Here is a 13,554-nt window from a genome sequence, read left to right as displayed (position 1 = left end):
CATTAATTCAAAATATATATTGCACTATATTAAAGTTTTAAAATAACATTTTGATCCTATCATGAATTGTAAACACACCAGATAGCTGTAAATGTAATCTAACTTTAAAATTTCTAGGAGTTTAATATTATGTCACTTTTAATAAACTTCCTCGATTTTTAACCAATAAATAGATTTCTTTCAGCAAACATTTCTATATTAGAATGTATTCCTTTTACAGATTTTAATTTGCTTTCCATTAAATATAAAATATATGTTGCACAGCATCAGTAAGTGTAGTCAGTACTAGCACAAATGCCAAAAGAATCAAATTGTTTGAAAAAGGGTTGTTGTGGTTGAAGATGCTTTCCAAATAGTCATTAAACATTTAAGCGAATAAATCTGCAGAATATGTTCCTGACATTGGCACTTGTTCTGTGGTATTTCTCTGATCAGATGGAAGGACTGTGTGTTATGCATAGTGCATTCATGCATAAACAATATCATTTTCATAAATTAAAACCTCCCCTGCAGAAGCAACATCTGTGCCTGCCTGGGTTTGAATAAAAGATGGTGGCATGTGAGTTGCCCCTCAACTGACTGAAAGAATCCTTATGCTTTGAAATCTAGGCATAACCAAGGGTCATTTATCCACTTATGTGCCAGGGTTTCTTTAATCAGCCTTTTATATTATGCTGGAGGGTTGTATTGTTCTTTGTAAAAACACTGAAACAGTACAAATATATTAAATTCTGTTTTGATCCCTATCATTTCTGTGTTTACTTATAGTGCTTTGTCTAATGAATAAATTGGCTAGAATTGTTTCCGCACTAGCTACTTTTAAAATCTATTTTGACTAATTATTTTTAAAATACTTCAATTTAGATAGCTTTTAAAAGTATGCTAATTCTAATATTGGCTAACTCCTGTCTTTGTTCTGTTATGCCTAGGTGTTTGTGAGTCTACCAATAGGCACAAGGGAATAGAAATGGAACAGGTCCAACTGCAGCTGAATGAATTTGCGTTACTGCAGTGCATGTTCTCAACTAGCAGTGAACTGTGTGTCTATGATGTGATAGTCCTTGCTTCAATTTGTAAATGGGAATGCTGATTTTATTACTAAAATCTTGAATTGTCCAATAAAACCACCTCTGAAAGTGGGAAGTGTTAAGATACTTTAGCTCAATATGTAGAATGTTTTAATCTCTTAGTTTACCCAAACAATTAACTAGCTCTGTCTATCAGGTATGGGAAGCTTGCTCAAAGAAGCATTTAAAATAAACAAAAATTTAATGGTGAACTCTATATAATGAATATATTGCAGTAATTCCAGGATCATATCCTTAAATATATCATACTAGACACAGATGCTTATAATGAGAACAGAAAGACCGCTGAGGGGCAAGGAAGTGAGAGTGCTGCCAAGTACATATTCTCTAGATACCTAATTCAGAGCCATGACATATATGGCAAAGACAAATGGTGAAATATTTTGGACTGGACAAGACCATTGTCCCTCAATAGATTATGCCTTCCAGGAAAATCAGATTGCATCTCGATGGAGGATCACAACAGGATTGAACAATTCTGGTCTTAAAAGATATTTGGACATTTTAAAATTTGAATACAAAAATATCTCAAGAAACAAAATCAGATATAGCCACACATTCATTCAGGTAGTGTTGTTAAAGCATTCTTTCAATTGATCAACTAAACCAGATGTCACACATTATAAATTAAATCCAGTTTATAGCTTTTAAAAAAATGTTTATTGAATACTCTTCATATTCCTATTTTCATTTTAAACAAACTATAAAATACTATTGGTGCCAATTCTAAAGGAACCATATATTTAAAAAGAAATAGATCCATACTTGCACATTTCAATACCTCTAACTCATAAAAATGACAGTGGGATACTCTGAACATTACCAACCAACTGTTCCCCATACTGTTGCATTGGAGATAATGACACTTGATGTTTTTGTTAAAAAAAAACTCACAGATCGGAATATTAAATTCTCATATTTTAATTTGTTGCTATTTGTGGGAACGTGTACAACCAGAGAGCTCAGAAATTTATAAAATAAATAATCTGTTAGGAATTCCTGGACTATCCATTTTAATGTTTTAAACAGCATTTGATAAAGTATTTCTTTAGTTAGGACTTGTTGTTTTAAATGATTGATGTCTAAGTCTGTGTACACTTTGGTCTGATTCTTGGGAGAGGAAGTATTCTCAAGATGCTGATGCTGACATAATTTTCTAATTTTTTTTTAAAAAGATAAATGTTATTTTAGTGGGAGGTAATTAACCATGATCATTTACGGATTTAAAAAAATGCAAATATTTTCATTTTTAGAGAACTGTATACTCTAACCTAAACTATTTACCTTTAAGATAAAAGTCAAATGAAAGTTGTCCACAAATTCTCCATAGCATTTAAAGTAGAAGTACAGTTCAAAATGTAGCTTTGTGCATCATATATTTCAATATTGTAGTTATTAGCCTTCCACCATGAGACATAAAAACTTCTGGGTAGTTTGAAAATGTTGCTGATAAAAAAAAATGCTTTGGTGTAATTTTCAATCAAAATTAGAGAAGCTACTTCAAATTTACCCAAATAAATTCATATTCTGTATTATTCATAATAATGTAAATTTGTGCATAATATTATTTTCACTCTTATGTATTATTTTGTGGTTGCAGGAAAATACATTGATCCAAATTTATCTATGTCTTTCAAGGCTTTTCTATTAACTAGCTTAAGCCATATGTAATTTTTTTCATCGAGTAACTGATTGCAATGGTAGGAGGAAGAATGCCATGGATGATGGGAAATGTTATCAATGCTACGTGAGTCATGAAATACATGTCATGTGAGTATTTTGTTTTAGTGTGGATGGACAAAGCTTTCTCAAATGAAGAGATGACTACTATAATGCTTCCCAAAGAAAGAAGACAATTGATGTACCAATTGGAATACGATGGGCATTATAACATGGAGGATATAATATTCTTCAGCAGAGGAATAATTGATTATTTTAGATCAAGAAGGCTAAGAAGTTAAAGTCACGATTGTTACTGAAGGATTTGATCTATGGGATGAAAATAAATCAGACCATGGAAGTAAATATTTGTTGTAATCAGTTTTTATTCTACAAATAATAAATTTTGCACCTTTCATGAGCTATCAAAATAAAACAATAATCCCATAGGAATTACATACACTAAGAAAAATCACATTTAATGAAAATGCAACATTTGACAAAGATGAGATTACTATTTCAATAAAAGACTGCATGAGTGTGATCTCAATTCCCAATGCGTTGTGGCATTACATCATAAAATACAGGATTACAAACAAAATTACAGTACCAATTTATTTCAGTTGAACCAGCATTACACTTTAAACAGCACTTCATCTGGACTGCATTGTACATGCAATATCTATTGTTCTAATCACGGAATAAATGTGAGATTTTTAGCTACTGCACTAATTAACTAATATATAGCCCAACATTAATAAGCCTGATTATAGCTGTAGCTTTTAACTCTCAGATAATGATAAGACGCTGTGTATGTGTGCGCGTGTGTATATCTACGTGTAATATGGGAAGTCAATTAGTTGATAAACGGAATAAATAATTCCTCCGCTGGTCTTAGAGTCGAGTTAACTTCGCTGTTCTAATAATGTTTGATGGAAATAGTTTAAAGGAAATAGATACAGTGCAAATGATTTGTGATAGTCAAGCAACCGTTATAAGAAACTGAAAATTGGTAATTGATAACATTATATACACATTTGTGCAACTATTATATTATTTTGATATGATCTACCAAAGTTAGTTTTTTTCTTTAAATTTATTTTCGATTTGCATCCATGTTAGTCTGGTAGGTAAAATTTCAATACCAGGAAAACGTCTAAAGCGGGAAAATAATTTGTCAGGATTGTGCAACTTGGCGTGATTTTATAGGTAGGAAGTCCTAAGGCAACAGAATATTATTCTAAGCACTTTTCTGCTGGTTAAAAATTAAATTACTTTTGTATAAATTATAGATAATCCTACTCTTGATATAAAAAACAGTGATGGAGCTGCATGGTTAAAATAGGAAATCGACCTTATAAAAATTCATTAAAAATTCTGTACAAAATCACAACAAAATAATTCAGCATGGGAAAGGTAACAGTAGTAAAATGTTGGTTGAAAAATATATTTTTAAATTGGCCCATTATTAGTTTAAAAATTGCATAGATTCCTAATTATTGCTTGTGATTTTGTCATGTGGATCAGTAATTACCATTATGTGAATAGGTGCTACATCGACTTTCATGTAGCCCACAGAAAGAAGCGCTAGTAGAATATTGTACATAAGATAACGAGAAGTGTTTTCGTTCCCATTTCTCTTAAAGGCAGTAACAATAATAAATACAAGTACTAATTTAAGCGTGAAACATTTGCACTCCGCAGCAAGTAATACCGGTGTGCTGCTGTGTGTAAACAAGCTATTCACGAAGTACATTTAATTCGATTCGTTTACAATACATTGTTGCTGATTTCCATGTTAATCATGGAAGATGGCATTAAGCTGGGCACTCATAACTCGCTCGTGATGCGAGTGGGCGTCGTATGGCATAATGTTGTCTATGGGGATTTCACACCGAGGAGCAGCGGAAGAAAACATGGAGCTGTGTCCTTGGGGTCCGGCCAGCGTGGCTGCAGGGTAGTGCATGGTGAACGTATAGTTCTTCTCAAACTCTTGAGAAGGCTCTTGCTTGAAAGAGAAATTCCCATTGATGCTTAAAGGTGGGCTTAATGGTCCGTCAAAGGACGGACTAGTGCATTCAGTGAGAGTGCTTTCAAAAAAAGGTTCCAGAGCTCCAGCATAACTGTGCGGTTTAATATGAAATATGTGGGAACTGTCCATTGTACCGTAGGGCGGACTTGGAAGACCAGGAGACTGGTATGTGTATGGATGAACGGAGAAGGAAGAACTGGCCGTTTGCATATGTGGCATGTCCTGGTTCTGCTCTGGAAGGAAAGTTCGCGGGTTTAACTGAAGGCAGCCAGCTACGAGATTAGTGGTGGGTTGGGATAAACCTTTACAGAGCGTCTGCACAAACGACACGAGATCTGGGCTTTTTCCAGAACGCAGAATCTCCGATAAAGCCCAGATATAGTTCTTAGCTAGTCTCAGAGTCTCGATCTTGGATAGTTTTTGGGTTTTCGAATAACAGGGCACGACTTTCCGCAGGCTATCCAATGCTGCATTCAGGCCGTGCATGCGGTTCCTCTCTCTGGCATTAGCTTTCATTCTCCTCATTTTAAACCTCTCCAGTCTGGCTTTTGTCATTTTCTTTTTCTTGGGGCCCCGCCTTTTCGGTTTTTGATCTTCATTCTCGTCCACTTCATCCTCCTCCTCCTCATCATCATCATCTTCATCATCATCATCCTCCTCATCATCATCCTCTCCCAGTTTATCAAGTTCTCCCGTTTCTACCTTGAATGTGAGACTCATGGACTCGTTTTCGTCGTCTTTTTTGTCGGCTTCATGCTCGTCCTGGGAACTGAGACAGTCATCCGTCCAACTGGGATTGCTTTGCGTTTCTGGCATCATGTTTTCTGTGTACGATTTTGTCATCGTCGAGATCCTAAACAATTAAAACACACAGAAAGTACATTATTCAGCAAAGTTCAAACCCGGCCCTACCAAGGGGTAGGATTTGAAGCAGATTATAAATTTAGCGTTACCACCGACAACTCAACTAACTTTGAAAGTTTATTATTTTACCTCAGCGGCATTTGTCGCATGGATTATAATTCTAAAGCTAAACTGGGCCGTCTAATCATGGAAGATCCGCTGCATAATTGGCAAGATGTACATGAATTTAGAACAAAAAAAACCCTGGCTCTAGTGTACAGTTTTATTGAGGGGAACGAAAACTTCAAATGCAGTTAATGAATTGAACAGATCGGGTAAAAGGTTCCAAACATCTGTCCTTTTATAAGTGACACGTCCCACAGAATGTCAATGCGAAAGACCTCATTAAAAAGTGAATCCATATGAGTAGAAATGAATTGTAAGGACTCTACTGCTTCTCCGTTTCGTTTCCTATCGTACGAGAATGAATTAATCCATTTCAGAAGTGATCATCCTGAATGTTTCTGTAATAAAGAAACTTGGGGATAAATGATGTGCACCTTTGGCCACTGTAAACTATTATAGATGTAGAAGTAGCGCATAATTTTTGGACAGGGTGCTGAGTATTGATTTTCTCTGCTTCATGAAATGCAATCCTGTCTACTGTTCCTGGCTTTATAGACGACCATAAGCAGATTATGCACAACAAAATGTGAGTGAAGCGTTTAATCGGTTCACATCTTTGGGCAACTGTTCTTTTCAAAGTAAAGAGTTCTAACCACTTTCTTAAAAAGGTTTTCAATGGCAACAAAATTAAATTGGGTCCGATTCCCAGAAAAAAAATGTGTCAGAACTCGCACACTATTCGTGGAAATTATTTGCAACTCCAAAAATTGCATTTACTATTTAAACCCTAAGTGTGTACGCAAGCGCAGTAATCCACAGGGATCAGGTGCAAAACTGTGTCTTTATTAAATATTCCCAATCCGCTGATTTTACTGGAGCAGCTTCGATGCCCAACTAAGTCCTGGTTGAAAATGTTACAGCTGGGGTATTGGGTGGGGAAGTGAAAAATAGGGACTCCTCGACTTCTATTTGGACACTCGCAATGCAACACTGTACAAAGCTTACTGCTAGACTGCCCTGTCGTCTCCTGATACTGTAACAGGTACCATATGTTTCTTGCTTTCATGCCACTCTTCCTCGCCTTCCACCCAAATTAATAATTTATACAGCAGCATATTTTGCGCGAATTGTTGCAGCATTCCAATCCAGTCCCTGATTGCCCAGATATAGGGAGCAAATTACCCCGCTCGGCGACACAATTCATTTGTATATGACAAACTGAATTCAGCTAACTGAAAACAAAATGAAATGGAATAAGTTAAACCCCTTTCCTCGCCGTAACGAAAAAAAAGTGTTTGACAACGAAATGATTGCTGTTTCAAAAGAAGAAAGCGCACGCACACACAAACACACAGAGAGATGAAGGATGCTACAGCATTAAAAGAAATACCTTTGTAAATATTGAGTCTAGAGTAGTCTCATAGCCTGAGCTATGTTACAGTAGCAGCTCCGATGTTCTTTGCGGACTGCCCGCTGGCAGCAGCCCCGCTGCCTTTTATACTGGGGGAAAGGTGCTGGGTTCCTGGAGCACGGGCCCGCCCGCCGCGGGGGCGGCGCGCCTGCGCAAAGTACGGCAGCCAACGCCGCCGCCACCGCCTCCGCCCTCGCGCCATATGGTTGTCAGGACGTCACGCGAACGAGCGGCGTCACGTGGGCCGCTATTTGTATTCCGCCGGCGCGTGCGCCCCCTCCCCCCCCCCCCCCCTCACCCCCTTCCTCCCCTCCCCTTTGTGGCCATCTGTCGCCAGCAGAATCTGTGCGGAGCCGCTCGCGCCCACTCCCGGGGATCCACCCAAACAACACAGCCTGGGCAGGGAGGGAGGATTGATTCCAAATCACTTTGTCCTGCTATCGCCTTCTCCTTTACTCGCCGCGTCCCTGCCTCTCCTCGCCACCACACCCCACACCCCCACAACCAACCAACCAACCAAAACCCCCTTGCAAAAAATCTATGCAGCTGACACATCTAAAGATCAATCAATTTGCCATTTGAATAGTTGAGAATGAAAAGGTGAACCTGGTGTCAACGGTCCATGCTCGTCGCTGTTGTCCGCATTAACCCAGAGAATCACAAATCTGTTGGCGCGCACAGTTTGCCACACAGGTCCCTGACCATGACAGAAAGTGTAGATTTGATTATTTACCACGCGAACAGTGTCAAAAGTTTTTATTTTCGATGGAGGATTGCATTAGTTGGCTTTGCAAAAGATAAATCAAAAGATAACCGGTTTCGGGGGCGAGGGGGTAGATGCGTGTGAGGGTAGTGGAGGGGAGTGGGGAGATATTTTTGGAATAAAGTTTCTGGCTTTCGCCCTAATTGAGGCGGTTTTTTGCCGGCACGCGAGTCGCACGCACGCAAACAAAAGCCTTTTCACGGCTGGTCAAACAGATCTAACGTCCAAATATGCTCACTTCTGTCGAGATTTTAAATAATAATGCAAAGGTCGCCAAACTGACCGTTAGAGGGGAAAAAATGTGAAAAGGCACACTAAGCGATTGGGACAAAATACAATTGATTTTCTACCCATTATTATTCTAAGTACCAACTGTACAATGCAACCGTCATTCAAAGAAAAAGCGGTTCGGTTTTGTTTTCAAATTGGCAATACATTATTTTAAAGAACCGGGCTGACTATGTTATTTGGGCTAAGAATCCGAAACTTATTTGGGTTTTTGTTTTTGAATATTTGGTGCTGATTAAGCGATCAAATAACATAAATGTTTCAATGTGTTTGTGTAACGTGATGCTCGCTCTTTTTTTCCACAGAGAACATTTTTGCAAAAGTGAATTTCGTGCATGTTTCCGCTATTGTCTCGCAGTTTTGTGTCGGTTTGCCATCGGACTGGAGTTCGTGTATGTGCCAACAATTGTGTTTGTGTTTTTGTTTTGCAATGAAACGCAGCTCCTGGCCCCAAAACTGATCTTCCTCCTAATACAGTATTTGTTTGTATTCCAGTAAAAATAAGAGGAAACGCATGGAGATTTCATAACAACTTTCCAGTTACTACGGGTCATCGCCTGTTTTACTTGGAATGGACAGGAATAATATTAAAGATCCAATTCAGTTGTCCACGGTGCAAAATCCATCCGATTTAAATCTCTTGGGTATGCGGCATTATCTTAATTAAGATAATTGATTCATATTGCACCTGCGAGAACGAAAAAATAGAATTTATCAAAAATGCTGGAAGCTATCGTCCATGAGAAAAATTGCCCCCAATTAAGAGCAATATCCCAGCAATTTAAGCCATTACTTTACTGCGTTTATGTTCTTCAGAGGTTGTGGCATTTGTCTGAAAATGTGAGGAAATTGTATTTTCATTATAAATGCTATATTTTAATTTTCCTTGGGTAATTGAATTCCCGGATTCTTTGAGCAGACTGTCCCTAGTCAGTGTACTCTCAACACAGATATTAGACACTAGTTTCTAGTATTAGCATCAGCCGGCCATCAAAGTAAACGAAATCTGCAGTGTGTGTATTTTTAATCGGACTGAAGAAAACTCGTTTGAAGCTTTCAATTGGACTGCTTTTGCTTGACTAAATGTCAGCACGGGGGTTTTGTTTACTCATTAACCATTTCTATTGAAGGTTTCTTTACGACTTACACTCTGCAAAGCCTACAACTTCCAGATTTAAAATAAAACTAAACTTCCAGATTTCAAAAATAACTCTAACTTCCAAACGAAACGCAGCAAGTTCCTTCGTTGCTGGGTTTTGCACAACCTGGTAACCGCTGAGTGTTTTTACCGGATAAAACGCAGCGTAAGCGCTACCAATCTTTTCCATTTCACACAGACATCAGGAAGGATCTTCTGCACCCACAACAAAATTGAGGAAATATTTCATAGTATCATGACATTTGTCAGAATTTAATGCGACAATGGCCTCGTGCTGAACTGGACAGACAAGTTAATAAGTAGGCAAAGGCGGCACGCACACTGGTACGTACAAACACTTACATACACACGAAAACATACACACAGAATCAAATTCATGTGTACACAGACGCAAGTACACACAGAGATACCCTGTCACACGGTCACACTCACATACACTGATGTGTACAGACACTTACAAATATACACACACTCAAACCCGTAGGTACATACAGATGAACACACACATGCATATTCAGTCACAGTCACACAGTGGTAAGCTTAGTCATTTATAAACACACACTGGTACACAACTCGCATAGACTCAGCCCCACAGGCACAAACACGCACAGATATACAGGCAGACACCCACTGACTCACAGAGGTACAGAGAAACACAGAGGCGGGCACATACACGCAGTCGGCATGCAGACACAGCAGCACAGGCACACATACATACACACAATCCACACAGATGGGATCAAACTACAGCACCACAAACAGCTCCTGGTGTCCAGAGACAGGAGGCGGCGAGCACGTGACAATTTCCCTGTAACTTTAGAAGTTGGCGATATTTAACTCAGCACCTGGCAGCAGGTTTACCGCCCGATCGTGATTTAATATGGACCCGTTTCGTGTTGCTGCAATTTACTTTCAATTGGGAATCCAATCAATGGTCAGAGACAGAGATGCAATAACAAAATGGATACTCTAAAAAGTACCCGATGTCACATCTGGTGCTCCGACATTTAGGATTAGTCTTTTGAGTACGAGCAGAGGGATTTAGACAGTAATGTGACTCAGAAATCTGCGGAATATAGATACATAGGCATAGTATATGCATTTCAGCCGTGTTAGCCACTCGCTTCTCCTTACTTTAATAATGTGCTACTGCGGCTTAAATATTGAAATATTTCAACCTGTTTATTGCGTTTTAACATTAAAAAAATTAAAATTTTAGCGATCGCGTCCAACATCTTTACGGTTGAATAGGTATTTGCATGGAACGAATGAGACTAAGCCATTTTACTGCACCCTTCTCCACTAATTGCTTATGCAAAAATGCAGATTTGTATTAATTAATTACTCTAGTGATTACTTCTTTGGTATTTTTCTGCAATAAATCATGCTGGAATAGAGAAGCGGACATGAGATTTTTTGGCACATCTTTCAATGAAAATTCAACGGAGGCGGCACTGAGCGGCACCAAGGTTTCTCTGAAAGCTCTGCTAAGACCATTTTTCACTGCAGGTGTAGACACCTGCTGCAGACACCTGTCACTGTGCAACTTTCTTCCTTTGCAGCGCTGACTTTTTTTTAAATCCGCATTTCTGACTGCGACTTTTGTGAAAAATAAACAACCCCCGGAGCTCAAAATAACAGAAGCCAGCAAAAATAAAACTAGAAGCGTTTTAAGCCGGACCTACGCGACTAATGCACTTAAATCAATGCCTCGTTATCCTCTCCTGCTCAAAGCGATCGTTGTATTTTCGAGCTGCCATTTTATAACAATTTCAGAGCCCACATTACACTTTTGAAAAAATCATAAACCTGAGGTCTCGGCCGATTAAACGCCTCAACTACACGGAAAGTGGACATCTGCTAACTATTTAAAGTTGACAGTTTTACCTAATCTTGTTATTTTGTAATTAGTATTACAGTATTACTCATAAAAAAATTCTTCAGATGATTAGAACACAAATGTCAGTGCCATGGTCTATTTCCAAAATATGCGAAGTTTATACGGTTGCAATGCTGACTTTATTTTGTCTTTTAGATCTTCATGAAACAAGATACTTTCTGGAAGAAAATGAATAATAAAAATCCCATTTTATATATAATCCATGTTAAGGCCGGATTTACACTGCAGTTTCCTGCCTTTAGTTTAAGTTGTAGTCTGACATTACATCGCTTACCAACTGTTTGGTTTGAACTTAAGGATATTTACAACAGTAGATTTAGTTGCCTCCCAAATAGCGAAAAGTTAAATGTTTTGCCCGCGAAGGATATTCATTTAAATGCTCACAGCACGGGAATTAAGGCGAGATGGAATTTTATAATGTGGTCAGGGATTCGCTGGAGTGAAAATCTCATATCGCTTAGATTTTGACAGGGCAATGAGTGTTAAACTCGGTTTGCAAAGCGATTCACTAAGGACCTATTTTGCTTAGTTTAACCTTACTAAGCACAGATTTTCTCCACCCCACCTCACAAACCCTTCTCTCATGAGATATCCCAATTCTCACTTGTGTTTAAAACTCTTTTCTAACCCGGACTGTTAACGTTTCAGCTGTTGGGACATATGTATATTATATATTATATATAAAAGGGTCCTCTGTGACTGGAACTCGTAATGAACAGGGACAACATTCAACCATCGTCAGAGCTGTTTTTGCAAGCGATACGTTTAAATTCAAACTACAGGACGCAGTATTATCTTCTTAACAGTATTTTCTTTTTCCCGTGAATTGATTTGTCGTTGAAAGCTGCTTTCGAGATAAACAATAATCTGAGAATGTAATAGGCACAAATATAGAACAGCCGCCTCACCAGCAGATTAACACGGCTTTACAGAGGCTACACTTCCCTTGAAACACAGGTTGACCTCAGTAAACCGTGCACTGTTTTTCGACTTGGCAAGGACCGAAAACGAGACGGAAATTGTTAAGAACATATGGCATGCTGCATCGATAGCGCACCCGCCTACTTTCCTAATATCAACAAATAAGTTTCAATTCGTACAAGGCATATACCATTCGTTATGACATAATTCTGACACTTGTAATGGAACGATGCCCTAGTATTTGTTGAAAGGGATAGTAATACAAAGTCATAAATATAACAGAACACCAGTGAATCCCAGAAATGTCAATGGTCGGGCTGCTGCAATGGCATTGCGTCGCCTAGCGGCCTCCTGCAGTTGCTGCATTAAACTTCCGACTGAGCTAAGCACCATCCAGCGGTGAATGACAAGAAGTGCTTTATTATGATCGAAAGCCCATGCCGGGAACCCCCTTTTAGTCTACCGCTATCTAAACGATACTTACGTTACTATTCTAGTATAACAAAGTGAACTCGTATTGACAAAATATATGAACATATCTAGATTTTCAAAATCATTTCCTTTATTATAGGCTGTAAATGGGAAGACATAAGGGATGTAAAAACACTGAGAGGAAGGAATTATCTTCAGTCATAATCTGACCATGGCATACAAGAATGTGTAAACACTAAAGTGCAAAATCATTATTTTACTTGATAGGATCGATCAAACCACCTGTTGTGGAAATATGTTAAAATAATTCCACAAAGTACTTTCAGGAAAGAAACAACAAAATGAGACACAACAGATGATAATATGTATAATCATCCGCAGCAGCTGTAGTAGCAGGGGCTAACGGACAAAATCCTGGATGCCAAGTTTAGCCCCGTGATAGGATTAGAACATGGGTCAATGTGCATCTACTTAGTTCTACTTATTTAGTGGAAGTGTTGTTTGGATGGTATGAAATAGGGAGTGAAACTAAAAGCAACTGCAAATTTAACAGACTCTAAATCTGTCAAAGTACAAGAAAACATTTCTGCGGGTAATTCCAAGTTTTGTCATGGTACAGTGTTTGCTTCAACAGATAATTGCAATCTTTATGTGTAAGCTTTAATATATGAGAGTCAGAATCCAGACACTCAAACTGATGGATGCATGTTCTATAGACTGAAGTGATCTGTAAAGCTACGTCATTGATCTTCCATATACGCATTTTGTATTGATACACAATATTTAGATGAAATTGAAGAAGCCTAGTTGTCCCAGGCAAAAATGATGCATACATCTTACATGGCAATGATAGTCACATAAACAACTACCACTGTATAATGTTGTAGAAGATGGATTTTAGAGTAGAGGTAATCTCATCCAATCAAATAGTT

At 38.3% G+C, this 13,554-nt stretch overlaps 1 protein-coding gene and 1 long non-coding RNA gene across 4 annotated transcripts in view; one reads left to right on the top strand and one right to left on the bottom strand.

The window, feature by feature from the left end:
* LOC140482110 (uncharacterized) overlaps positions 1 to 3,078 on the top strand; it is a 65,369-nt gene extending 62,291 nt beyond the window's left edge. For both annotated transcript variants that reach the window (XR_011961663.1, XR_011961662.1), the window contains exon 3: positions 930 to 3,078. This is a non-coding gene — a long non-coding RNA (uncharacterized lncRNA). The remainder of the gene's footprint in view (positions 1 to 929) is intronic.
* Positions 3,079 to 3,115: 37 nt separating this feature from the next.
* Positions 3,116 to 10,266, bottom strand: neurod1 (neuronal differentiation 1). 2 transcript variants are annotated; one of them, XM_072579089.1, is made up of 3 exons: positions 9,500 to 10,266; positions 7,766 to 7,856; positions 3,116 to 5,632 (listed from the first exon to the last, which is right to left on the bottom strand). In XM_072579089.1, exon 3 carries the CDS (start codon positions 5,620 to 5,622, stop codon positions 4,546 to 4,548), a length of 1,077 nt encoding a protein of 358 aa, XP_072435190.1. In that variant the 5' UTR covers positions 5,623 to 5,632; positions 7,766 to 7,856; positions 9,500 to 10,266; the 3' UTR covers positions 3,116 to 4,545. The 2 variants fall into 2 exon arrangements, with proteins under 2 accessions (XP_072435190.1, XP_072435189.1); XM_072579088.1 differs by lacking the exons at positions 7,766 to 7,856; positions 9,500 to 10,266 and adding an exon at positions 7,139 to 7,299.
* Between the last annotated feature and the right edge of the window lie 3,288 nt (positions 10,267 to 13,554).

The sequence above is a fragment of the Chiloscyllium punctatum genome, chromosome 10 (assembly GCF_047496795.1).
Source record: "Chiloscyllium punctatum isolate Juve2018m chromosome 10, sChiPun1.3, whole genome shotgun sequence".
Classification (NCBI taxonomy): Eukaryota; Metazoa; Chordata; class Chondrichthyes; order Orectolobiformes; family Hemiscylliidae; genus Chiloscyllium; species Chiloscyllium punctatum.
The sequence above is the reverse complement of the archived record's forward strand: the minus strand, read 5'-3'. Positions and strand labels throughout refer to the sequence as shown.